The 27,138-nt window shown below is 52.1% G+C and overlaps 1 protein-coding gene across 10 annotated transcripts in view; it reads right to left on the minus strand.

Moving 5' to 3' along the window:
* Nucleotides 1–8,719, minus strand: part of LOC119860138 (nitric oxide synthase 1 adaptor protein) — a 184,376-nt gene extending 175,657 nt beyond the window's left edge. For 2 of the 10 annotated variants that reach the window (XM_043490575.1, XM_043490574.1), the window contains exons 1-2: nt 8,345–8,476; nt 168–255 (exon numbers count right to left, since the gene is read on the minus strand). Coding sequence is in view for 8 of the 10 variants with exons in the window: in XM_043490570.1 (XP_043346505.1) it covers nt 8,345–8,449 (105 nt within the window). In the remaining 2 variants the exon portion in view is untranslated. Of the gene's footprint in view, nt 1–167; nt 256–8,344 lie in introns of all 10 variants that reach the window. The other 8 variants (XM_043490572.1, XM_038413457.2, XM_043490569.1 and 5 more) reach the window with 6 other exon arrangements.
* Between the last annotated feature and the right edge of the window lie 18,419 nt (nt 8,720–27,138).

Here is a 27,138-nt window from a genome sequence, read left to right on the forward strand (position 1 = left end):
TGGCAGAGGCTCCCTCGGTCACTATGGCTCGCTATACAAAGGAATAGGCATAATACGAGAGCCCGAACAAACCTTGGTAGACAAAGGAGTCCCCGAGTTCAGTATGAGTTTAATCCCTGTTCATTAGACTGTAATAGACACGGTCTGGAAGTTACCTATCTACTCACCTGCCCCTCCCAGGTCCCGCTCCATTCCTCGGACCCCTTCTGATCCCTGCTTCAGGGCTGAGCCCAGAGGTGAGGAAAAGAGAGAAACCTACAAAGGGGCACAGGAAGGGCACACGCTGAAGTAGAACATGTCTATGCACTTCTCTGTACTGGCATGGGGCAGCTTCTAGGGGTTTGCGCTATATTTTGATTAGTGCTGAAGCACAATGCCTGCATTAGGTGTAGAGCTCTCCCCCCACATCCGAGATACCAGTTAGCTCTCCTTTATAAGCCCGATTTTTCAAACCCCTTTCCCTGCATCCTCTCCAAAAATAATCCAGCTTTCTGGAGGTTTTGCCTGTTGCATCTCCTCCCAGGCCCGAGTCTTCCTGGGAAGACACAGATGTCTGGAAGATGGAGCTGTAGTTTACACGTTACCCTCTTTGGGCTCTTGTCTCTAGCAGCCAGGCCTGAAGCCCCACACTTGCTATGTTCCATAGGACTCCTGGAGCAGACATCTCAGTATTTGGGGAAGAGTTAATGAGGGGGCTAAGAGATAACATTTCTCCTTGTCCTGTCTCATTATGTATTTTTGTATGTTTGTAACCTGGCTTCTGGGCTTAGCCCAGAGATTTGAGAGGGAGGAATCTGCAGCGAGGAATGGGGCATGGGAGAGACAGGGGCAGATGAAAGAGCAGCACTCTCAGAAAGGGGAGGTCTCTAGGGGTGGCGGGACACTAGCAAAGCATGGAGAGTGCAGGGACTAATTGACAGATCTTGTAGGTGTTTGTCTGAGGGATTGGAGCAAATGCAGTTGTATTTTAGAGCTTGGCTGTGGACAATGGATCATGTGATGTGGTCTGGATGAAAGCTGGAGGCATGTAGGCAAGTACAGCGGTCAGTAGGTTTCCGGTATAGGGTGGCTCTTATGTGGCCATTGCTTATTAGCACTGTAATGTCCAGGAAGTGGATCTTGTGTGGACTGAGGTTGGACTGTGGATCTTCCAGGCTGAGGTTGATGGTGGGATGGAAATCCAGGAACCTATCCTTGCAACAAAGCCTGTTGCCAACTCTGTCCACATATCTATTCAAGGGACACCATCATAGGACCTAATCACATCAGTCACACCGTAAGAGGCTCGTTCACCTGCACATCTACCAATGTGATATATGCCATAATGTGCCAACAATGCCCCTCTGCCATGTACATTGGCCAAACCGGACAATCTCTACGCAAAAGAATAAATGGACACAAATCAGGCATCAAGAATTATAACATTCAAAAACCAGTCGGAGAATGCTTCAACCTCCCTGGTCACTCAATTTCAGACCTAAAAGTTGCAATTCTCCAACAAAAAACCTTTAAAAACAGACTCCAACTAGAAACTGCAGAATTGGAATTAATTTGCAAACTGGACACCATTAAATTAGGCTTGATTGAAGACTGTGTAATGACCCATCCACTCGCAAAGTAAAAACTATTTCTCCATGCTAATTTTTCCCCCCATTGTTACTCGTACCTTCTTGTCAACTGTTTGAAATGGACCATCCTGATTATCACTACAAAAGATTTTTTTTTCTCCCGCTGATAATTAATTAATTGGTCTCATTATAATTGGTATGGAAACACCATTTTTTCATGTTCTCTGTGTATATATATCTTCCTACTGTATTTTCCACTGCATGCATCTGATGAAGTGGGTTTTAGCCCACGAAAGCTTATGCCCAAATAAATTTGTTAGTCTCTAAGGTGGCACAAGCACTCCTCATTTTTCCCCCCAGGAGCTAGAGGCCTATATATGTGCCCCACGGTGCTGCAATCTGCCAGCCCTTCCCCTTTCCTCACCTACTGCCTGCTGCTCTCCCCAGGGTGCTGCTGGAGAGAAAGGGAAAAGAAAGGCCCCATCTCAAAGGGGGGCGGGGGCTGCCTACTGATGGTGTTTGTGACAAAGAGTGCTACACCAGAGCTAAGCGGTACTACTAAAGAAAGGCAAGGTGGGGCTCCGCCCATTGGCCAGTCAATACCAGCAGCCAGAGCGGCCTGCAGCACAGTCCTGCCCTACAGCACCTCCTGCTGGTCCAGCTGTGGGACCCCCAGCAGCTGATCAATCAGGCCCTGCAGTGGGTTCAAAAAGGAGACAAATGGGGACTTGGATGAGCCAAAAAAAATGGTTTTCAATGGTGACCTAAGGCCGGGGTTCAAATCCCCCACCCCAATGGCCCAGCTAGGCCCTCGCTCAGGCAGAGCTTACTAATCAGTATTAAAAATAGAGTGTAACAGGGTACAACAGAGTACTGATTACTTCAGGTAAGAGATGTATCTTAACACAAGTGCTGTTTGCAGGCAGCTGCAGATAGCACTGGTCTGAGTGTAAAAATCAATTAATACAGACTCAGGCCTGCACTCACCTCCTACACAAAGTCCCAAGCAAGCTGGTTAAGAATTCTAATCTACAGAAGAACAGAGAGCCATTCCTGCCGTCCTAGGGGCTGTAAATCACAGATCCTGACTGCTAGCAGTTATGAACAACCCCAGGACACTCCTCAGAAAAAGAAGCATGTTAACCCTGGTCTCCAGGCTAAACTCCTACGTGGGTAATTACATTCCACCACACTAATATTCCCCCTGCCGTTCTATTCAGAGATATTCTCACCCCTCCTGGGTAGGGAAGCTACTGCAGAACACCTGCTGCATTCCCCTAAGAGGTGGATGAGCCATGCTATTTAAGTGCTTTGGGATCCTTCAGGATAAGAATTAGAGAAGCATAAGTACTTAATTAATCTCTGCCAATCTGAGAGGATGGAGAAATGCAGAACACAGATGGCTCAGGCAATATGGCAGTAGGAATTTCTTGAGCAGCACACAAATTTGGGAAGACAGGGTCAAATGGATGCTCCTTGGTGTAAATGCAAATCACAGCACACAAAATACTTCAAGGAAAGAGAAGCAAATGAGAATACTGTAGACAACAAGGTTAATATGCACCACTCTGAAGAAACAGACAGGCTGGTGACAAGGAGAAACTGAGTCGACAGACAGCTGGGGCAGAGTAAGTGGAGAAATCCAGAGACAGACAAAAGAACATGGACTGACCCAATATTATGCTCTGCATCACCCTGTGCATGAGACAGTTTGGCTCCCAGGCTGTCATGCCCCAGGGTCAACATGGATGTTTGGAGAAGGCAGAACACTCAGTGGGGGAAGGAGCTAGAGTGGAAGACAATCTCTAGTACCTCTTGTGAGAGGGGGGACCAGGATGTTCGATGAGGGAGTAGGGTAACAATCAGCATACTTGGTCATGGAGTGGGGGAAGGAAGAGCGAATTCAGTTCCTGGGCAATTCCGGTGGATGATGATCAGCAATCCCCAGCACACAGTCAAGAAGTAGATTATAGATTGGTTCCAAGACCAATTCTTCTATGGCTCAGCACCCGCCACAGCAGCATCCTCAGTCAGCCAATTGCCCATGCTGGGCCAGGCTGCAAGGTGACTGTGCCATGCACAGCAAAGCAGGGGCTTGCCTCTGAAGAAGGCAAATGCCTTCAGCTGCAGAAGCCTTGAAAGTTCTCATCCCATCACCCTCTTTGTCCCTCTGCAGGTTAGCTCCCACCAACTGACAACACAAGTGAAATGTCACGGTTGCCCATCAAACATTGGGGAAACACTATCTGAAGTAAAGTAGCCTCAGATGGAGCCTCTGTTGTTGGCATTACAGCCCTGTCCACCATACTGAATTGGGAGGCAGACAACATTTCATACCTTTGCCTTTCAAACTCCATGATCAGCTATACCTATTTTGGACACTGTCACCAAATACCACCTGCTCAGGGTCAGAGATCATAGATACGAAGGTCAGAAGGGACCATTCTGATCATCTAGTCCGACCTCCTGCACAGCGCAGGCCACAGAATCTCACCCACCCACTCCTATGAAAAACCTCACCCATGTCTGAGCTATTGAAGTCCTTAAATCATGGTTCAAAGACTTCAAGGAGCAGAGAAGCCTCCCGCAAGTCAACCATGCCCCATGAGGGAGGAATCACCAAATTTTTCTCAGTCTGGGAGGGAATCACCAGTGTTGAGAATGTGTGAAACACTGACCAAATCTGCCAAGAGACTGAAAAATATCCAAAACAGAGGGGTCTTTTGCTGCCAGATTCACTAACAAGAACGTACAAGTCTAGCTTCCCTGCCCTCCCACACTACACCACAAAATGCACAGCCCAGTGGACTTGCCAAATAACAAATGTTTGAACCTTTTACAGAAAGGTAGGATGGCAGTGCACTATGGAGGCAGCTGAGAAGGCTAGGGAGGCAAGGATCTCATCACCAGTAGCAAGGAGTCCCAGCCAGAAAGGCTCCCACTGTTCCCCACACTTCCTGGGAGGAGTTCACTAGGCCCCTCCCTGGGAATAGGGGAGGCTGGCAGAAGGCCCCACCTCTCCTCTGGGCTGTCCAGTGGCAGCAGAAAAGGTGCCTCAACAAAGAGGGAATATGGGGTGAGGGAGCAGGACTAAAGCACTCCTCTGCCTCCAATCACATGGGACCAGGACCCTACCCCTTCTAAAGAGTGGTCTATAACAGCTCCCAGTTCTGCCCAGGAGAGAGAGTGAGTTAAGGCCAGAAGGGTTCCACCATCAGATTAAGGCAATTCAGTGCCCTAGATACACCACAACACAGGTTCCACCATATCATGGGTCTGCAGTCACAATGCCTTAATCCAGCCATGAGCCCTGCGTACCCAGTTTCAGCGTCTCAAAAGCCCCACTGACATCACTACGTTACAGTGGGAAACTGTATCTGGTAAAAGGGACTTGAATTCGCAGAGGAATGCAGCTGGACTTTGGGATGGGTGAGAACAGAGGAAAGAAGGTAGAGGCATTTTTTTTTTAATTAAAAGACATTACGAAAATATTTTTATAAGAAGTGTTTTAAAAATGGAGAGCAGAAAAAGGTTTAAAAAACAATAAAGCTAAGCAAAGGAGGAAGTTAGTAACAGTGGAAATAGGCAGGGGATTAATTCACTAGTAAATAAAGTGTTTAAAAATGGGGACCAGCGAAAGGCAGAGAAACTGAATCAGACTCCTTAAATTGTGTATTAGACAACCTGTATAACCACATGTAACCACTTATCACTGTTTACCCTCATCCTCTCTCCTATTTTTAAATCCACTTATGCTTTGTCTTAGAAATTAGACTGCAAGACTGTTAGAATCTCAGCTTTGAGACAGGGATGGAAGTACAATTTGCAAAAGCGCTTAAGTGACATAGGAGCCTAAATTCCACGGTGAAAACCACTTATGTCCTTAGGCTCCTAATTTCCACAGGACTTAGACTAAGCACCTACATGATTTTGTAAATGAAACGGGTGTTTTTGAAAAGCCTTACTCTGAGTTTGTACAGCACTCAGCACAATGGGACATTTATTATTGATTAAGAGAATGAACAAGGCAGTATCAATGGCAGATTTCACTAAGCGGTTTTGGTTAGGCAGCTAATGCTATAGAAATCCAAGGTGGATGTTAAAAGAGCAGGACAGAGGATGAAATTAGGGCAGAGCTCATTTGCCAAAACAAATATTCCAAACAAAACAAATTTCCCTTATGCACCAAGGGGCTTGAAACTTGAAGGAACCCTTGGGGAAAAAGATATGGGCCCTGATCCAAAGCCCACTGTCAGCAGGAGCTGTGCATATGGAGGCAAGACCTTTATCAGTGAAAACATTCACTTACAATACAGCAGCAATTAAAAAGCAAAGAGCATAAAGTGATGCATGAAAAAGGGAGAAGAACTAAAACTGTTGTAACCACATTGCTGCAAACCAATTGTGCACCTTTATTTGGAGAACAGCTTAAGCTTTAGTTCCATGACTGTAGCAGAGACAGAATTAATCCAGAAGAGGGCAATGAAAGTAGTTAGATCAGGATTGGTATAAATTACAAATTGCCATAGGCCTTTTCAGAGTGGGAGAGAGTGGAAATGGGGCAGAGAAGTTCAGAATCATGAAGAGCTGTGGTGGTGTTGCCAGCTCTTGAGCCAAGTTGGTCAGCAGCACTTGAATGGAGTATTTAGAGCAGGGGTGGCCAACCTGTGGCTCTGGAGCCACTCTTCAGAGGTTAATATATGCAGATTAATATATATGCAGCTCTTCAGAGGTTAACATATGGCTCCTTACCTAGGCACTGATTCCGGGGCTGGAGTTATAGATGCTAACTTTCCAATGTGCTCACTACTCAACCCCTTGCTCTGCTCCCAGCCCTGCTCCCATGCCACCCCTTCCCCCAAGCCTTGCATGCCCATGCTCCTTCCCCCCCCATAGCCTCCTGTGCAGGTGAAACAGCTGATTGTGGTGGTGGGGGGAGTAGGCACTGATTGGTGGGGGCTGCCAGCAGGCGGGAGGCACTGGGGAGCAGATAGGGGGCTGCTGACATATTACTGGTTTCAGAGTAGCAGCTGTGTTAGTCTGTATTCCCAAAAAGAAAAGGAGTACTTGTGGCACCTTAGAGACTAACAAATTTATTTGAGCATAAGCTTTCGTGAGCTGTAGCTCACAAAAGCTTATGCTCAAATAAATTTGTTAGTCTCTAAGGTGCCACAAGTACTCCTTTTCTTTTTGACATATTACTGTGGCTCTTTGGCAATGTACATTGGTAAATTCTGGCTCCTTCTCAGGGTCAGGTTGGCCACCCCTGATCTAGAAGTAGGAATGGGTGCTGCAGGAAGCACTCTGCTCTGAGTCTGGATGGAACAAATGCCAACAGTGCGTGTGGTGGGGAACAGCTGTCCTGTCCTCAGCAGTGTCATTTAGATGAGAGAGACAGCAGAGATCCTGATCACTTGTGAAATCTCCTGTTGCCATTTTCACCTAGTTGTTTTAGTAAAATTTCAATCCAGGCAGTTCCATTCTGCCTTCTCAAGAATCCACCTTGCAGCTCCCAGTTGATACAGTATGCTTTACTATGTATTCCTGCCATGTTCTAAGCCAGAGGTGGAAGGAACAAATCCTACATGTTTGGGTTAAGTTTGCAAGGCACTTTGGGATTCCTTGAGAAGAAAAAAGACACTATATAAATACATTGCATTTTTTAAATGGCCATTCCTTCATGTGATGGGGGAGGGCAGTGCCACTGGGGCAAAAAACAGGGCTGAAAGGATAATCTTTCAACCCCCACCCCCATTCAACCAAGTTAATACAAATTGGCCAGGTACATAATGGAGCATAGGGAAAGTTTGTTTTCCTCTGATAAAATTCAGATCAAGCACTGGCCATTGCCAGAAACAGTATCCAAAACTAAATGGACCAATAGTCTAAACAGGGGCAGCAAAACTGATCTTTCCATGGTCACTGTCCAATTCAGCTGTTACTTTGCACCTACTCCAAACCTGAGCCAGACCATAGATGTTCTGGGCCAACAGATTAATAAGAAAGAGGAATATTAACACGTTTCAGTATCTAGATACAAAGACAAAGGGAAGTACAAGTTACCCTAAGGTGTGAGCTAGACTGAGGAATAAACTCCCCAGAGAAGTGGTGGAAGCCCAGCTTCGAGTCACTTAAAAAGTAGACTAATGATGTTCCATAGCAAACCATCCTGGCCTAGCCAGGGGGTTGGAGGTGTTGACCTTTCCCGAGATAGGCATTAGAGGATAAGGCTTTTATGTTTTAATGGAAGCGGCAGGTCACACCGAGCTACGAACCCCTAATGCAGGCTGGCTTAGGAGAGGCAAAGCAGGGCACATTTCCCACCTGATATCAGCCATAAGCCAGAGCGCGAGTCCTAGGCTCATGGCTGCGCTGGCGACCTGTTGAAGTTCGCCGTGGCCGGCCCGCCCGCTCCCCGCCTGCCGACACCCGGCCCGCGGTACCAGCCCGTTCCAGGAGAAAGGCGCAGGGCGCTGCGGGCTCTGCCCACGGCCGCGCTCTGCACTGGAGGGAAGGCAACCCGCCTGCCTGCCGGGAAGGGTGCGGGCCGCACACGGCTCCGGACAGGGCGCCGCCGCAGCACCCCGCCGCCTGAGCGCGGCTCCTGGCCTCGCCTGGGGAGAGGCCAGGGCGCGGGACCAGGAAACGGGCTTTTTCCTCGGCGAGGTTCTGGACGTGCGAGCCGAGCCGAGCCGAGCCGAGCCGCTCCGCTCCAGGCACCGCACAGCACAGCGCCCAGCCCGCCCCAGGGCACCGCACAGCGCCCAGCCCCGCACCTTGGCCTCGAAGCGGATGCCGTGCTGGAAGGCGTCTTCATTGTGCAGCGGCACGCGCAGGTCGTGCCTGTCGTCGACCAGGTTGTAGCGAGACTTGCCGGGCATAGTGGCGGCGGTGGGGCCGGGAGCGCCGGCTCCCTGTTCAGCGCGCCCCGTGCCCGGCGCCGCGCGCCCTCCTCCCCAGGGCGGGGCGACTGCAGCCCCCGCCCGGCCCCGGCAGCCAGTGGCCGGCGGGGGAGGGCTGGGGCGGGGCGCATGCGCAGTACCAACCCGGCCAAACGGGCAGCAGGGCCGGAACGTGGGGAGGGGCCGTTGCAGGAGCGGTCAGGAAGCCCCTTTCCCCACTGGCCTGCGTCACTGGTGTTGCCGGGGGGCGGTTGCCATGGCAACGGGCCAGCGAGCAGTGGCGAGCTGGTTCCGGCCCGTTCCGTTGCGGTCAGGCGGGGCCGGGCGCTGCGAGGCGCTGCCGGCTCCCCCGGGCCCCGCAGTCGGGGGAGTGGAAAGCAGCCTAAGGCCCGCCCCAGCCGGCTCTCTGGCCCCGGAGCGGAGCGTTGGTGCGGGCGGCGGCAGCGACAGCCTCTCCCCAGCCCCGCGGGGCAGGAGCGCCCCCCAGCAGCCAGGGACTGCCCAGAATCCTCTCGGGACGGGGATGGGGGGCCCGGAGCAGGGAGTTAGGCTTCGCCCCCACGGCGATGCGTGGGGCTCCCAGTGTCTCCCAGTGCATGTCCCGGAGCAGTGACACTCTCAGCACCTCTTCAGGCCAGAAACATGGTCAGCCTTGGGGCAGCCACGCTGGCCCCCAGCCTCGAAGCACCACATCACCCTCAGGAGGCATCAGAGCGGAGTTGAGGAGCGGTTTAGTCCCGTCTTGCCTATGCACCCCTTGGCCGTTCAGGGGGCACCCGAAACGTTTTCTGCCCTGGGCGACAAAACGCATAGGCTCAGCCATGGCTACAGATTTACTTTCAATTAAAGCTGTGATTATATGACTCCAGGAGCTGGGGCTCTAGGCATGGACCTAGAGTACCTCTGTTTTCACCTGACCCTGTCATTCTTTTAACTACTCTGCCCTTCTGCTCTCTCTCACCTGGCACCTTTATACCACTTACACCCACTTGCTGAAAATGCTGCCTACAGTTTTGGCAACTCATGATTTTATGACATGTTGAGGACCCTGTGATTATGAGAGAATCTCAGTTTTCCTGTAAAAAATGTGAGTTTCTAGCCCATGGGATTACAGAAGAAGTTAGAAAATATGATCCAAGTGATTCCTACAGGATCAGAAAACAGCAGGCAAATAAAAGGAACCCTATGTCTGTTTTTTTTAAATCTCTTGATTTTTAAGCCAGTCTCATGATCCCAACTTCTGCTTTTGAACACTGGATTTTGGCAGTATCATATGTCTGGACAGAGGCATCAACCTCTCCCTTTCAGCCACCCAAAGAGTCTATTTCCCTTGAGAAAGCTTTTGACATTTCTGGCTAAACAGCACAAAAAAGAAGCTTACAAAATGAGGAAGATTGGACAAATGACCAGGGAAGAGTATAAAGATATTGCTCGGGCATGCAGGAGTGAAATCAGGAAGGCTAAATCACACCTGGAGATGCACCTAGCAAGAGATGTTAAGAGTAACAAAAAGGGTTTCTTCAGGTATGTTAGCAACAAGAAGAAAGTCAAGGAAAGTGTGGGCCCCTTACTGAATGAGGGAGGCAACCTAGCCCTGGTCTACACTAGGCGCTGAGGTGAATTTAGCAGCGTTAAATCGATGTAACCCTGCACCCATCCACATGACGAAGCCCTTTTTTTTGACTTAAAGGGCTCTTAAAATCGATTTCCTTACTCCATCCCGGACAAGGGGATTAGCGCTGAAATCGGTTTTGCTGGGTTGAATTTCGGGTACTGTGGACGCAATTAGCTGGTATGGGACTCCGGGAGCTATCCCAGAGTGCTCCATTGTGACCGCTCTGGACAGCACTCTCAACTCAGATGAACTGACCAGGTAGACAGGAAAAGGCCCGCAAACTTCTGAATTTCAATTTCCTGTTTGGCCAGCGTGGCAAGCTGCAGGTGACCATGAAGAGCTCATCAGCAGAGGTGACCATGATGGAGTCCCAGAATCGCAAAAGAGCTCCAGCATGGACCGAACGGGAGGTACGGGATCTGATCGCTGTATGGGGAGAGGAATCCGTGCTATCAGAACTACTTTCCAGTTTTCAAAACGCCAAAACATTTGTGAAAATCTCCCAGGGCATGAAGGACAGAGGCCATAACAGGGATCCGAAGCAGTGCCGCGTGAAACTTAAGGAGCTGAGGCAAGCCTACCAGAAAACCAGAGAGGCGAACAGCCGCTCCGGGTCAGAGCCCCAAACATGCCGCTCTATGATGAGCTGCATGCCATTTTAGGGGGTTCAGCCACCACTACCCCAGCTGTGTTGTTTGACTCCTTCAATGGAGATGGAGACAACATGGAAGCAGGTTTTGGGGACGAGGAAGACAATGAGGAGGAGGCTGTAGATAACTCACAGCAAACAAGTGGAGAAACCAGTTTTCCCGACAGCCAGGAACTGTTTCTCACCCTGGACCTGGAGCCAGTACCCCCCGAACCCACCCAAGGCTGCCTCCTGGACCCACGAGGTGGAGAAGGGATCTCTGGTGAGTGTACCTTTTAAAATACTATACAAGGTTTAAAAGCCAGCATGTTTAATGATTAACTTGCCCTGGCATTCGTGGCTCTCCTGGATGTACTCCCAAAGCCTTTGCAAAAGGTTTCTGGGGAGGGCAGCCTTATTCCATCCACCATGGTAGGACACTTTACCAGTCCAGGCCAGTAGCACATACTCAGGAATCATTGTAGAACAAAGCATTGCAGTGAATGTTTGCTGGCGTTCAAACAACATCCGTTCTTTATCTCTCTGTGTTATCCTCAGGAGAGTGATATCATTCATGGTCACCTGGTTGAAATAGGGTGCTTTTCTTAAGGGGACATTCAGAGGTGCCCGTTCCTGCTGGGCTGTTTGTCCATGGCTGAACAGAAATGTTCCCCGCTGTTAGCCACGCGGAGGGAGGGGCAGAGGCAAAATGCGACCTTGTAACGAAAGCATATGTGCTATGTATGTAAAGTTAACAGCAAGGTTTACCGTGAAAGAGAGTGTACCCATTGTTCTATAAAATGTGTCTTTTCAAATACCACTGTCCCTTTTCTTCTCTCCACCAGCTGCATGTGTTTCAAAGATCACAGGATCTTCTCCTTCCCAGAGGCTAGCGAAGATTAGAAGGCGAAAAAAACGCACTCACGATGAAATGTTTTCTGAGCTCATGCTGTCCTCCCACACTGACAGAGAACAGACGAATGCATGGAGGCAGACAATGTCAGAGTGCAAGAAAGCACAAAATGACTGGGAGGAGAGGTTGCGGGCTGAAGGGAGTAAGTGGCGGGCTGAAGAGAGGGCTGAAGCTGAAAGGTGGCAGCAGTGTGATGAAAGGAGGCAGGATGCAATGCTGAGACTGCTGGAGGGTCAAACTAATATGCTCCAGCGTATGGTTGAGCTGCAGGAAAGGCAGCAGGAGCACAGACCGCTGCTACAGCCCCTGTGTAACCAACCGCCCTCCTCCCCACGTTCCATAGCCTCCTCACCCAGATGCCCAAGAACACGGTGGGGGGGACTCCGGCCACCCAGCCCCTCCACCCCAGAGGATTGCCCAAGTAACAGAAGGCTGGCTTTCAATAAGTTTTAAACTTTTAAAGTGCTGTGTGGCCTTGTCCTTTCCTTCTCCACCACCCCTCCTGGGCTACCTTGGTAATTATCCCCCTATTTGTGTGATGAATTAATAAAGAATGCATGAATGTGAAGCAACAATGACTTTATTGCCTCTGCAAGTGGTGATCGAAGGGAGGTGGGGAGGGTGGTTAGCTTACAGGGAAGTAGAGTGAACCAAGGAGTAGGGGATTTCATCAAGGAGAAACAAACAGAACTTTCACACCGTAGCCTGGCCAGTCATGAAACTGGTTTTCAAAGCTTCTCTGATGCGCACCGCACCCTCCTGTGCTCTTCTAACCGCCCTGGTGTCTGGCTGTGCGTAACCAGCAGCCAGGAGATTTGCCTCAACCTCCCACCCCACCACAAATGTCTCCCCCTAACTCTCATAGATATTGTGGAGCGCACAGCAACAGTAATAACAGTGGGAATATTGGTTTCGCTGAGGTCTAACCGAGTCAGTAAACTGCGCCAGCGCGCTTTTAAATGTCCAAATGCCCATTCTACCACCATTCTGCACTTACTCAGCCTGTAGTTCAACAGCTCCTGACTACTCTCCAGGCTGCCTATGGATGGCTTCATGAGCCATGACATTAAGGGGTAGGTTGGGTCCCCAAGGATAACTATAGGCATTTCAACATCCCCAACAGTTATTTTCTGGTCTGAGAAGAAAGTCCCTTCCTGCAGCTTTTGAAACAGACCAGAGTTCCTGAAGATGCGAGCGTCATGTACCTTTCCCAGCCATCCCACGTTGATGTTGGTGAAAGGTCTCTTGTGATCCAATAGTGCTTGCAACACTATTGAAAAGTACTCCTCACGGTTTATGTACTCGCTGGCTTGGTACTCCGGTGCCAAGATAGGGATATGGGTTCCATCTGTGGCCCCACCACAGTTAGGGAATCCCATTGCAACAAAGCCATCCACTATGACCTGCACATTTCCCAGGGTCACTACCCTTGATATCAGCAGATCTTTGATTGCGTTGGCTACTTGCATCACAGGAGCCCCCACAGTAGCTTTGCCTACTCCAAATTGATTCCCGACTGACCGGTAGCTGTCTGGCGTTGCAAGTTTCCACAGGGCTATTGCCACTCGCTTCTCAACTGTGAGGGCTGCTCTCATCTTGTTATTCTTGCGCCTCAGGGCAGGGGAAAGCAAGTCACAAAGTTCCATGAAAGTACCCTTACGCCTGCGAAAGTTTCACAGCCACTGGGAATCGTCCCAGACCTGCAACACTATGCGGGCCCACCAGTCTGTGCTTGTTTCCCGAGCCCAGAATCGGCGTTCCACCGCATGAACCTGCCCTATTAGCACCATGATGCCCACATTGGCAGGGCCCGTGCTTTGAGAGAAGTCTGTGTCCATGTACTCACCACTCTCGTCACCGCGCTGATGTCGCCTACTCGCCCCGTTTCGCTTTGCCAGGTTCTGGTGCTGCATATACTGCTGGATAATGCGTGTGGTGTTTAATGTGCTCCTAATTGCCAAAGTGATCTGGGCGAGCTCCATGCTTGCCGTGGTATGGCGTCTGCACAGAAAAAAGGCGCGGAATGATTGTCTGCTGTTGCCCTGACGGAGGGAGGGGCGACTGACGACATGGCTTACAGGGTTGGCTTACAGGGAATTAAAATCAACAGAGGGGGTTGCTTTGCGAGAAACTGAATGGCCGCCTCAAGGATAGAACTCAAAACTGGGTTTAGCAGGCTGTTGATTTCACAGAGGGAGGGAGGAGAAAATGAATACAAAACAAATCTGGTCTATTGCTTGTTTTGAGCTACTTCATCTATCTTTATAGATCATGCTGGCAGCAGACTGTGCAGTACGACTGCTAGCCATCGTTACCTCCTGGGTGCTCGGCAGAAGACGGTGCAGTATGACTACTGGCCATCGTCTTCTGCTGGCTGCAGATTGAAAGACAGTGCACTGCCGGTAGGACTCAATCACCATGAGACAAAACAAGGGAAATGACCTGGCTGAGTCACTCCCATGTTTGCCCAGGCACCCAGTTAAAAGAGCACCCAGGACTACGTCGACGACGGCTACCAGTCATACTGCACTGTCTGCTGCCAAAAGGCAATAAACTGCTGCTGTGTAGCAATGCAGTACCATGTCCGCCAGCACCCAGGAGACATACGGTGACAGCTGAGCGGGCTCCATGGTTGCCGTGGTATGGCATCTGCACAGGTAACTCAAGAAAAAAGGCGCAAAACGATTGTCTGCCCTTGCTTTTACGGAGGGAGGAAGGGAACGGGGGCCTGACGATATGTACCCAGAACCACCCGCAACAATGTTTTAGCTCCATCAGGCACTGGGATTTCTACTCAGTATTCAAATGGCCGGTGGAGACTGCGGGAACTGTGGGATAGCTACCCACAGTGCAAAACTCTGGAAGTCGACTGTTGCCTTGGTACTGTGGATGCAGTCTGCCGACTACATGCACTTAGAGCATTTATGTGGGGACACACACTCGACTGTATAAAAACGTTTTCTACAAAACCAACTTCTATAAATTGGACCTAATTTCGTAGTGTAAACATACCCCTAGTGACAGAGGATGTGGAAAAAGCTAATGTACTCAACGCTTTTTTTTTGCCTCTGTCTTCACGAACAAGGTCAGCTCCCAGACTACTGCACTGGGCAGCACAGCATGGGGAGGAGGTGACTAGCCCTCTGTGGAGAAAGAAGTGGTTCGGGACTATTTAGAAAAGCTGGACGAGCACAAGTCCATGGGGCCGGATGCGCTGCATCCGAGAGTGCTTAAGAAGTTGGCGGATGTGATTCTAGAGCCATTGGCCATTATCTTTGAAAACTCATGGTGATTGGGGGAAGTCCCGGACGACTGGAAAAAGGGTAATGTAGTGCCCATCTTTAAAAAAGGGAAGAAGGAGGATCCTGGGAACTACAGGCCAGTCAGCCACACCTCAGTGCCTGGAAAAATCATGGAGCAGGTCCTCAAGTAATCAACTCTGAAGCACTTAGAGGAGAGGAAAGTGATCACGAACAGTCAGCATGGATTCACCAAGGGTAAGTCATGCCTGACTAATCTAATTGCCTTCTATGATGAGATAACTGGCTCTGTGGATGAGGGGAAAGCAGTGGACGTGTTGTTCCTTGACTTTAGCAAAGCTTTTGACACGGTCTCCCACAACATTCTTGCCAGCAATTTAAAGTAGTATGGGCTGGATGAATGGACTATAAGGTGGATAGAAAGTTGGCTAGATTGTCGGGCTCAATGTGTAGTGATCAACGGCTCCATGTCTGGTTGGCTGCCGGTATCAAGTGGAGTGCCCCAAGGGTCGGTCCTCGGGCCGGTTTTGTTCAATATCTTCATAAATTATCTGGAGGATGGTGTGGCTTGCACCCTCAGCAAGTTTGCAGATAACACTAAACTGGGAGGAGAGGTAGATACGCTGGAGGGTAAAGATAAGATACAGAGGGACCTAGACAAATTAGAGGATTGGGCCAAAAGAAATCTGATGAGGTTCAACAAGGACAAGTGCAGAGTTCTGCACCTAGGAAGGAAGAATCTCATGCACCGCTACAGGCTGGGGACCGACTGGCTAGGCAGCAGGTCTGCAGAAAAGGGCCTAGGGGTTACAGTGAATGAGAAGCTGGATATGAGTCAACAGTGTGCCCTTGTTGCCAAAAAGGCAAATGGCATTTTGGGATGTATAAGTAGGGGCATTGCCAGCAGATCGAGGGATGTGATTGTTCCCCTCTATTCGACATTGGTGAGGCCTCATCTGGAGTACTGTGTCCAGTTTTAGGCCCCACACTAGAAGAAGGATGTAGAAAAATTGGAAAACGTCCAGTGGAGGGCAACAAAAATGATTAGGGGACTGGAACACATGACTTATGAGGAGAGGCTGAGAGAACTGGGATTGTTTAGTCTGCGGAAGAGAAGAATGAGGGGGGATTTGATAGCTGCTTTCAACTACCTGAAAGGGGGTTCCAAAGAAGAAGGATCTAGACTGTTCTCAGTGGTAGCAGATGACAGAACGAGAAGTAATGGTCTCAAGTTGCAGTGGGGGAGGTTTAGGTTGGATATTAGGAAAAACTTTTTCACTAGGAGGGTGGTGAAACACTGGAATGCGTTACCTAGGGAGGTGGTGGAATCTTCTTCCTTAGAAGTTTTTAATGTCAGGCTTGACAAAGCCCTGGCTGGGATGATTTAGTTGTGGATTGGTCCTGCTTTGAGCAGGGGGTTGGACTAGATGACCTCGTGAGGTCCCTTCCAACCCTGAGATTCTATGATTCTGTAACAGGCAGTTATTGTACTGAATAACTCATTCTCCCAACCAGCTACAGAAGCACTGGTACATTGGAACCACACCCATTTACAGCCCAATGAGACTGACCTCTGTGCAGGGATAATATAACTACTTGTAACTTGTATATTATTAAGTTATATAAGATATGTATTGCAGTATCTCCCTGTGTATGGGCAACTCCATTCACAACATGGTTTTACAGAAAATAGGTCTCGTCAAATGAACTAGGTATCATTTATGATGAAATTTCAAGTTTGGTTGACAATGGTAACTGTTGACCAAATATATTTTGACTTCTGTAAGGTATTGACTTAGTACCATACAACATGTTTGTTAAAAAATAAACATTTTATAAACTCACGATGGCACATGTTAGATGGAATGGAGAGTCATCATCCAATGGGACATTTCTAATGAGGTCCCTCAGGGATCTGTTCTTGGATGCATACTAGTCAATATATTTATCAATGATCTGGAAGAAAATATAAAATGTTGCTGATAAAATTTGCAGATGACACATTGATTGGTGAACTAGTAAATAATGATAAAGACAGCTCAGCTATCCAGAGCAATTTGGATCACTTGGTAAACTGTGTTCATTCAAACGACACATATTTTAATACATCCAAATACAAGGTCAGCATTGAGGAATCAAGAACGCTGGTCATGCTTACAGGTTGGAGGACTCAATCCTGGAAAGCAGTAATAGGTTTCCACCATGAACCTTGACTGAAAAAGAGCTCTCAGCACTATGCTGTGTCTGAGAAAGCAAATGTGATCCTTTGGATCTATAAGCCAGGAGATAAGTAAAACTAGGGAGATGATGGTATTTATATGGCATTCGTGAGACCATTACTGGAATATTGTGTCCAGTTCTAGTGTCAGCATTTAAAAAACAACATGTTACAAAATTAGAAAAGGCTCAGTAAAGAGCCACAAAAATAATTTGAGGTCTGGAAAAAAACCCTATTATCTACCTCTTGTAACTGTTGTTTTTTTGAGATGTGTGCTCATGTCCATTCCAAGTATGTGGGTGCGCACCGCATGCACAGTCATCGGAAGGTTTTTCCCCTAGCGGTACCCATCGAGTTGACTGTGGAGCCCCCTGGCGTCATGCCTTCATGGTGGTGTATATAGGTCCCTCCCAACCCACTGGGCTCTGAGCCTCCCGGAGGTTCCTTCACTGTGGAGGAAGACGGGGGGGCCCCCACCTATCCAAGGTAATAGGCAGAGATCTGGAGCTCAGCCCCTGGGCTTGGTGATATGCCCACAGGCCCAGAATGGTCACTGTGTTGGCACCTGCCATTGTGGTGGCCAGGGCATCATGGGGATTTGCTTCCTCTCCTCTTGCCTCGAACGGTGGTAAGAGTGGTGTCAGCTCTGCCTTGAGATGTATGACTGGTTCTGACCCCGAAGACAAGTCCGACCTTGGTGACTATGGTGCTACCGAATGGGAAGGTGCCAGAGAGTGGTGCCGAGGGGAGGGCAACCGGTGCTGCATCATGACTGGTTTGCCCTTAGAAAGCATGGCTCCTCTGCATGGTGCCGGTGCTGTCCATGCTGGTACTGCCCGTGCCAGGGACTACAGAGACATCATTGCTATGGGGTTCCTGGCCACCTCAAATGTGTCCGGAGTGGATGGAAGATCCAGCTCCCCCATCTGGCTCTCCTGCGCAGGGGAGTCCAATGGGACCAAACTCAACAGTTCTCCCTGCGAGGCCGGAATCAACGGTGCCAGTTTTGCTGGAGCAGGGGCTGAGTGTCCCATCACAGGATATACTCCATGGGTGCATTCACACTCCACTGCTCTAACTGCGGGTGAACGCCCCCTCTCAGCTTTCTTCTGCTCCTTGTGTGGCACTGGTGAGTGCAAGCAGTGCCGGGAAGCTGCAGAGCTCATCTTCGCTGCCAGAGAGTGGCGGTGCTGCGGGTCTCTGGACCCCGAGTCCTTTGTCAGCGCTGCAGCCTCCCTCACTGAGGCCAGTGCGCATCGAAGTGTTGGGCTTTGGGCCCGACATGGGCTGTGCAAGCTGGGGGACAGAGAGCTGATTCCATGAGGAGAAGTTTTAACCTAAAGTCCCTCTCCTTGGTTCTTGGGTGGAAGTCTCTGCAGATCTTACACTTGTCAGTCTGGTGGGCTTCTCCCAAACACTTTAAGCAGGAGTCATGAGGGTCTCCCTTGGGCATAGGCTTCTGCCAGGACCCGCATGGTTTGAAGCCTTGAGACCAAGGCATGCCCCGGTCCCTGGGAGGGGAAGAATGTGATAGGGAGAAACCCCAACTGAAACTTACGTAACTATAAAAATACTTAAACACTAACTCCAAGTAAAAACTCTTTACAGGTACAAATAGGAAAAGTCCACTATGGGATTGCTTGCCATCTCAAGGGAGAGAAGAAGCAGCTCTAACGAAAATCACAAGCAGTAAGAAGGAACTGAAGAGTGGGCGAGTCGGCAGGGACCTATATACACCACCACGAAGGAGTGACTCCAGGGGGCTCCAGAGTCAACCCAACGACTGACGATTGTGCACGTGGCACACACATGCCTACTTGGAATCAACATGAGTAAGCACTCGAAGAGGAACCTGCCTTACAGTGAGAGACTAAAGGAGCACAATCCATTTAGTTTATTAAAGAGACGCCTAAGAGGCAACTTGGTCATGGTCTATTAGTATCTTCTTCTTGGGGAGAAAATTTTTCATGGTAGAGAACTCTAAAGTAGTCTAACCATTTCCAGTGGTTGGAAGTTGAATCTAGACAAATTCAAATGAGAAATAAAGTGCAATTTTTTAATAGAGCAGGTGATTAACCAAAGGAACAATTTACATAGGTAGATAGTGGATTTTCTATTACTTGAAGTCTTTAAATCAAGATTAGATATTTTTCTAAAATAGATGCTCAAGCGCAACCAGAAGTTATAGACTTAATGGAAGAATTCCTGGATGAAAATCTCTGGCCTGTGTTATGCAGGAGATCGGACTAGATAATCGTAATAGTCCCTTTTGGCCTTAAAACCAATGATTCAGATTCCAGAACTGTTATTACATCTCCAATATTTGTGAGAATTCATGATTTTTGGCTTGACAGTCTGCAAAGGGAAAAGTAACCTGTACTGAAGATTTTTAACTGGTCAGATCTCAGTCATGCACTAGGGATGGGGACTTTTATTCTGTTGTTAGACCAAGTCCATGTAATCAGAGCCCCATTAGGATTCCCACATGTGATGGAATTTATTTGCATTGATCCAATTGTAGGATAAGGGAGTTATTGGACTCCATAGCTCACCAACATTCATGTATTGTTCCTCCACTCCACCCTCCTTCCCACAGTGTTTAACAACCTCCTGTGGTGGAGCCCCTGCATAAAACTAGGATGCAAAATAGACTATTCTTCATGACTATTCTTTTTAAATTGTAATGTCACTGAGGTGCCAGGGCAAAGCAAGGCAGGGCTCTCATGATTGTTGCTGACTGCTTAATGTGCCTGTAGCATCTTCAATGAGTCTTTTCCAGGCCATAATGCTTGTTAATCTCTCTACAACTCATACATTTCCCATTGGCTCCTCATTGGATCCAGTTACATATTTTATTTGGGTACCCCATCTACCAGAAAAAAGCCACAATTTTTTCTATGCCCCAGGAATGCAGCTTTATAAACAGCTTGAATGCTTCTTAGCATAATATTGTCTCTCAGGTACCAGGCTGTCCTTGATAAACTGGAGAATTGGTCCAAAATCAGGAAGATTCAATTCAATAAGGACAAGTGAAAAGTCCTTCACTTACAATGGAAAAATCAAATGCACAGCTTACAAAATGGAGAATAACTGGCTAGGTGGTAGTACAGCTGAAAAGGACCTGAGGTTATAGAGGATCACAAACTGAATATGAGTCAACAACGTGTGATGGGGCAAGGCCAGATGGCTATAGAAAAGTAGTCTTATTGGGATCCAGGAAGTGGGCGGGCGAAGCCCGTCCACTGCTAAAGGATCCCCCGCAGCCTAAAAGGGGGATCCACAGGACTTAGATACCCAAAGGATTCCGGGGGACAACTAATGAAATAACGGACAGGAGTGTGGTCAAAGAGTCAAACGAAGGGAACCGGACGGGGACACTGAGCAGAGAACCCCGGACAGCGCCCACTGCTCCTTAAAGGCGTCAAGGGAGTCAGAGGACGCCGCCCAGAGGAACTCTGCCCGGATATGTGAACGGACCAAGGATCGGAAATAGGCCCCACGGTCACAGGAGACTCCATCGGCCAACCTCCTCACTCTGGTTTTATAGATGGCCATTTTAGCTAGGGCCAGGAGGAGGTTGACCAGCAGATCCCGTGACTTTGTGGGGCCACGGATAGGGAGTGCATAAATGAGAAGGTGAGGGGAGAAGTGCAACCAAAAACGTAATAAAATATTGGTGAGGAGCCGGAATAGGGGCTGCAGCCTGGAACACTCCAGGTATACATGTGCCAGGGTATCCCTCACGCCGCAAAAGGGGCAGGTGTCTGGGATTGAAGTGAACCGCGCCAAGTACACGCCCATGCTCACGGCTCCATGAAGGAGCCACCAACTGACATCCCCGGCGGGCCTTGGGACTAAGGTGGAATATATGCTGGCCCACCGGGGCTCCTCACCCTCCAAAGGTGGCAGGAGGTCCCGCCATTTTGTATCGGGGCGGGACACGAGGGTGCGGGCGTGAAGGGTGTGGAGCACGACTGTGTAGAGATGTTTTCTTGGCGCGGTTTGAAAGCAGACTGGCTGCATGTCGTGCAGCCGGCTTCTAGTGAAAGGGTCGGTTGAGTCCACGGGGCAGGGGTCCAATTAAAAGGTCCGGCGGGCCTGGGGTAGTGGGTGGGCGGGGCGTGCCCTCGTGCAGGACCCGGTCGAGATAAACCCGAGCAGCGGGCGGCAAAGTGGCCTTCACCTCCTGATGTATGCGCCGGGGAGTACAAGGTCTGGAAAGCCCTATGCGCTGAACGAAGGTTATGGAATGCAGCCAGTCTCCCCGGTCATAGTCCAGGAGGTCTCCGACTCTTGTGACCTCTGCCAGGACCAAACTCTGGCGCACCGAGCGGGACTCCGCCACCTGCAGACGGAGCTGGGGGTTGTGTAGCAGGGGCTCCGGGAGGAGATCTGCCCCCTCGGTGGCCGCCACAGAGCTGGTCGTTGTAAAGAGTTTCGAGGTCCGGAGGAGGTCCTGGTAGAAGACCAGAAGCCCGGAGAGGTCTCGCGGAAGACCTCTCGGATGGAAATAAAGGAGCTGCCGGTCGTATCGAAGCCCTCGGAAGCGGCGCAGGAAGGCGTGCGCCAGTATGCTCCACGCCGGACTACCTGCACCATAAAGGAGCCTCTGCAGGGTCTGGAGGCGGAAGACATGGACCTGAGTGAGCAGACATTTTAGGCCCTGCCCTCCCTCCTCCAGAGGTAGATGGAGAAACCCTGCAGGGACCCAGTGCAGTCCTGACCAAAAGAACTCCAGAATCGATATCCGGAGGTTGGCCAGGAAAGCCGGGGCTGGGACCAGGGTGTTGAGCTGGTACCAGAGCATGGACAGGACTAGTTGATTAAGCACTAGCGCTCTCCCTCAAAGGGAGAGGCACCAGAGCAGTCCTGTCCATTTCCGGAGCCACTCTATCACCCCGCCCTCTAAATTCTGCCAGTACTCTGGCGGAGAGGGATGCGTGGCAGAAAGGTAAACGCCCAGATAGAGCAGCGGACCCGTGCTCCACCAGATGGCCTGAAGCGTGGGTGGGAGGGAGCTCGCCTGCCGCCAGTCCCCTACCACCAAGCCAGAGCTCTTGACCCAGTTGACCCGCGCGGAGGAGGCTGCCGAAGAGATGGCCTGGCAAGCCTCCACCCGCGCCAAGTCGCCCGGGTCTTGGACCACGAGGAGCATGTCATCAGCATACGCCGACAGGACCAGCCGCAGCTCCGGCTCCCGCAGCACCAACCCTGTCAACCTCCTTCGGAGGAGACAGAGGAAGGGCTCGATCGCCAGAGCATACAGCTGGCCTGAGAGGGGGCACCCCTGCCGTACTCCTCACCCAAAGCTGACCAGTTCGGTCAGGGTCCAGTTGAGCCTGACCAGACACTCTGCAGAAGCGTACAGTACCCGGAGAAAATTCATAAACCTAAGTCCGAAGCCGAATGCCTGCAGAGTGCTCAGGAGATACCCGTGATCCACCCTGTCGAACCCCTTCTAAGGACAGGAGGGCGAACGACAGACCATCCCTACACCCAAGTTCCAATAGGTCACCGACCAGATATAGGTTGTCGAAGATGCTGCGGCCCGGGATGGTGTAGGTCTGGTCTGGGTGGACCACGTCCGCCAGCACGGACCCTTGCCGCAGTGAGATGGCTTTTGCCATGACTTTGTAGTCCGTGCTGAGGAGCGAGACGGGACGCCAATTTCGTAAATCGCGGAGGTCCCCCTTCTTCGGCAATAAGGCGAGCACGGCTCGCCTGCACGAAAGAGGGAGGACCCCGCTCTGCAAAGACTCGGCCCAGACGGTGACTAGGTCTGGGCCCAGGACGTCCCAGAACACTCAGTAGAACTCCACGGTCAGCCTGTCCATGCCCGGAGATTTATTGGTGGGCATGCGACGGAGGGCTTCCAAGAACTCGGCCAGAGTGAGAGGCAGCTCTAGCCAGTCTCGGTCGTCCGCGCTGACCGTCGGGAGCTCCTCCCACAGCACTCTGCAAGCGTTAGGATCGGTCGGATCCGGGGAGAAAAGGCTTGCGTAGAAGGCTCTCACCCTCCCGCACATCTGCACCAAATCCGTGAGGGGGGTGCCATCTTTTGCCAATAGGCAGATGATATGTTTCTTAGCCCCCCTCTTTTTCTCCAGGGCGTAGAAGAAGCGGGAGCCGCGATCCAGCTCCCGAAGGAGACGGATGCGGGATCGAACAAAGGCACCCCGGGCCCAATGGTCCTCGAGGGTCCAGAGCTCCTCCCGCTTCTCCCGGCATGCTCCGCAGATGGTGAATCCTCGGGGCTGGCGGCCAGACGCCTCTCCAGCTCTAAGACCTCCCGTTCCAACTGCTCTATCGCCGCATCCCTCCGTCGGCTGGTGCCCCGGGTGTAGTCATGGCAGAAGAGCCGGGCGCGCACCTTCCCTAGGTCCCACCACCGCCGCGCTGAGGGAAAGGCATGCCACTGCCCTCGCCAGGCCAACCAGAACTCCCGGAAGGACGCCACGAAGCCCACATCCTCCAGCAAGCTGTTGTTAAAATGCCAATAGGCCGGCCCCGGCCTCTCTGCGCAGAGGGAGGCTGTCACGGTGGCTATATGATGGTCAGAAAATGGGGCCGGCCGGATGCTGGAGGAGTGGGCTCGTGAAAGATGAAAGGGTGATAAATAAATGCGGTCCAACCGGGAGTTGCGCGACCGATGGGCCTCCACCCGGACAAAGGTGAACGTGGAAGTGTCATCCGGGTGGTGGTTGCGCCAGACGTCCACCAGGGAGTGGTGTTCGACTATCTCCTGGAGGACGGCGACGGCGGCCGGGCTCTGCTCGGTCCCCGAGCGGTCCCGCTCCTCAAGGGTGATGTTAAAGTCCCCTCCCAGGACCAGGCACTCCTGAGGATCCAAGGTGCCGAGGAAGGCGGACACCTGCTGATAAAATTGCAGCCGCTCCGGGCTCGCTGCTGGGGTATAGATGTTGACGAAGTTGACTACCAGCCCCTCCATGCGGACCCGGAGATGCAGCAGGCGACCCAGCACAGCCTCGGTGACCCCCAGCACCTCGGGCCGTAGGTTGAGGGAGAACAGGGTCGCCACTCCAGCCGTACGAACTGTGAGGTGGCTAAAGTAGACCCTGTCTCCCCAATCCAGCCGCCAGCTGTCTTCGGCGGTTGGATCCGTATGGGTCTCCTGCAGGAAAACCACAGAGTACCTCCCCTCCCGAAGGAAGGAGAGCACCTGGGACCTGCGGAGACCCATCCTACAGCCGCGGGTATTCAATGTTGCGATGGTAAAGGGTGCCATGAGGAGGGCTGGGGGGAATCCTCTCCGGCAGGGATGCTCGTGGCTCCCGGCAGGCCGCGCAGCAGTCCATGACCCACCCCGTAGGTGAGTAAGGAGTCATGGAAGAGGCGGACCCGCTGGTAGGCCGCAGCGCCCTGTCTCCCGGTCCTTTTCCCCTCCCCCATGAGGGCCGTTGCGGCCTGGAGGATTTGATTAAAGTCCCCCCATCGCTGGAGGGCAAGCTGGACTTTGTTGCGGGAGCCACGGACGTCTTCTAGAAACTCCCGCAACTCTTCTCGCAGCGCATGGGGGGCTGGGGTTATGGTCTGGTTACTCTCCGACGGGGCCCTTGCTACAGCCCCGTGGCCCACCGAGACGGGCAGACAGGGTGCAGACCCCCGACGGGGCTCCTGATAAGTTGGCTTAAATGTTGGGGCGATAGGGGGCGGCGGAGGGAAGATAGCAGCTCCTGGTAGGTCGGGACGGGGAAACACAAAGGCCGCTCCCTGGGGGTCATCTGTTGGCAAGGGGAAGGAGACAGCCCCAGGGGCGGCAATAACGTCTCGGGATGTGGACGGGATAGAGACAGGGGCAGGGGCAAGGTTAGAGGTGAGATTCTGGGTGGGTAGAGGGCTCTCAGTGATGCCGGGGGCAGACTCTATGGTGGATTTGGCAGCCACGGCATCAGGGGGTGGACTCTCTCCTGTAGGGCCCTCTCCCGGGAAGGAGGTCGAATGCTCCTCACCAACGACGGGTGCCCCTGGTGGCTCAGGTCCCGGCTGCGTGGCACTGGCCATCGCCTCAACAGGTTCGGCGGCCCTCAGTGGGGTGCCATCTGCATCCGGGTTGATTGAGGAGTCCAGGGGCCCCTGGGAGGTGGGAGCAGAAGCAACGGTTAGGGTGAGGGAGCATGGGGAAAGGGGGGCTGGAGTGAAGTCGCCTATATCGAGGCCCGCTGGCATAGGGTCGTCCTCCCCCTGTGTGACCGGGGTCAGACCCAGGGCCTCCATCTCCTCGTATATTGATGGGAGATCAGTTTCCGCCACCCCGGGATTCTCCCCGCTGCCACCTGACACGACTGTTGTCTCAGGGGACACTGAGGTTTCAGATGGAGCCTCGGGGGCCTTGGAGGAGAGGGACTCCCGTGGAGGGGAGATACCACCTTCCAGTGCTGCCACGTCTTCCCCAACCGGCACCGGTGGATGGAACACACCCGTGGGTAAAGCGGAAGGCTCGGCATCGGTGCCCCCCTTCCTGGTCTTCCAGGGGGCCTCCGCATCAGATGGGAGGAGCAGAGCTCGAGCCTTCCCCTTGCCCCGCTTCCCCTGGACTAGGGCCCAGCCCTCCATGGCATCATCTGGGGGCTGGCTAGCAGGGGTCGTGTCAGGGGGCAGAAGCGATGGCTCAGGGACTCGAGGGGGTAACGGTGGGGCAGCACAAGGGAGGGAAGATTCCCCTTGGGGCGGGCCCTCTCCCATGCCCGGCAGTGTCCCTGCCGCACCCTCCTCCACAGGCCCCGCCAGATTGCAAGCAGCGGGGGCGGGGCTCTCCCGCTCATCTGGGCGTACGGCCTGGGGGAGGGACACCTGCAGAGCTGGTGGAGGGAACAGCGGGGAGGGGCGCCCCAGCCGGAGATGGGGCTGGGGCATTGGGGGCAGCCCCTGCCATGGAGGGCCTGGTCTTTTTAATGGGGCCTTTCCCCTTCTTCTTCCCCTGGCCCTTCCCGCCGGCTGGGGGGACTCCCCCCGAATCTGAGGGGGTGAGAGACGTGGCAGCAGTGGAGGTCACGCCGGTGCTCGTCGCTGCTGGTGCCCCAGCGGGGCGGTGGCAGATGGTTCGGCAGCGGAGGTAGAGGCTTGGGGGGGTGACAAAGGGGCAGGTGGGGGAGGGGTAGCTGGGGCTGCTGGAGGAGCCCCACCCGTCTCATCCCCCTCCATCGTGAGCAGGGAGAGAAGGAGAGACACCAGAAGGAGCAGGGGAAAGGGGAAGTAGGTCGACCACTCCTCCCCGCTAGGCTGCAGGCAGGGGAGGAGGGCGCCAAAAAGGAGTGGGCTGGACGGGGGGCAATCAAGCGTTAGGGGTCAGTCACTGACACAAGGTGGAATTCCGGTTCCTCTTGGTGCACTAGGGTAGGGGGGGATACAACAACATTCGGGCTGTAGTGAACGGGGTTGAAACTGAAATGGGGAGTTGCGCATGGCAGGGGGCATGGGCACACAGAGCAAGGGGCTAAGCAGGCTGGAGGTGGAACAGGGAAACCAAGGGGCTAGCTTCAGAGGCTGGGGCGGGGCAAACAAACAAAGGCTTCAGAAGGAAATGGGCAGGGCAGGCAAACAAACTGAAGCTAGTACGGGGGGCTGGGACAAAAGGGGGGGGCAAGGCTACAAGTGGCAAATGGGGCAGATAGTAAAGGGCAAGCTGGGGGGTAGACAGTCCGGGGGGGGGGCACGTGCACCCACGTGAGCTTGCACAAGTCTTTTTAAGCTGACTGCTGCTTCTGGCCCAAAGGGTGGAAATAGGGTGTGGCAAGCCAAGCAAGCAGCTGAGTCTAGAGGCAGGAGCTGAGGCAGATGGTATACAGCCAGTGGGGGTGGTGGAGGGGGCAGCGGTGGTGGTAGTAGTGGTGGGGGTTGGGGGGGGACACACAGATGGATCGGGGGGCAGTTCCATGCCACACCCCCTGTGTCCCTGGAAACAGTCAAGACCCCCACCACAAGAGCACAGTTTGAAAATTACTCAGTCTTAGGCCCCCTCCACGGTGGTCTGCAAAGTCTCTAGGTGCTCCCCCACTGGTAGATGGTCCTCTTCT

The sequence above is a fragment of the Dermochelys coriacea genome, chromosome 8 (genome assembly GCF_009764565.3).
Source record: "Dermochelys coriacea isolate rDerCor1 chromosome 8, rDerCor1.pri.v4, whole genome shotgun sequence".
NCBI lineage: Eukaryota > Metazoa > Chordata > Testudines > Dermochelyidae > Dermochelys > Dermochelys coriacea.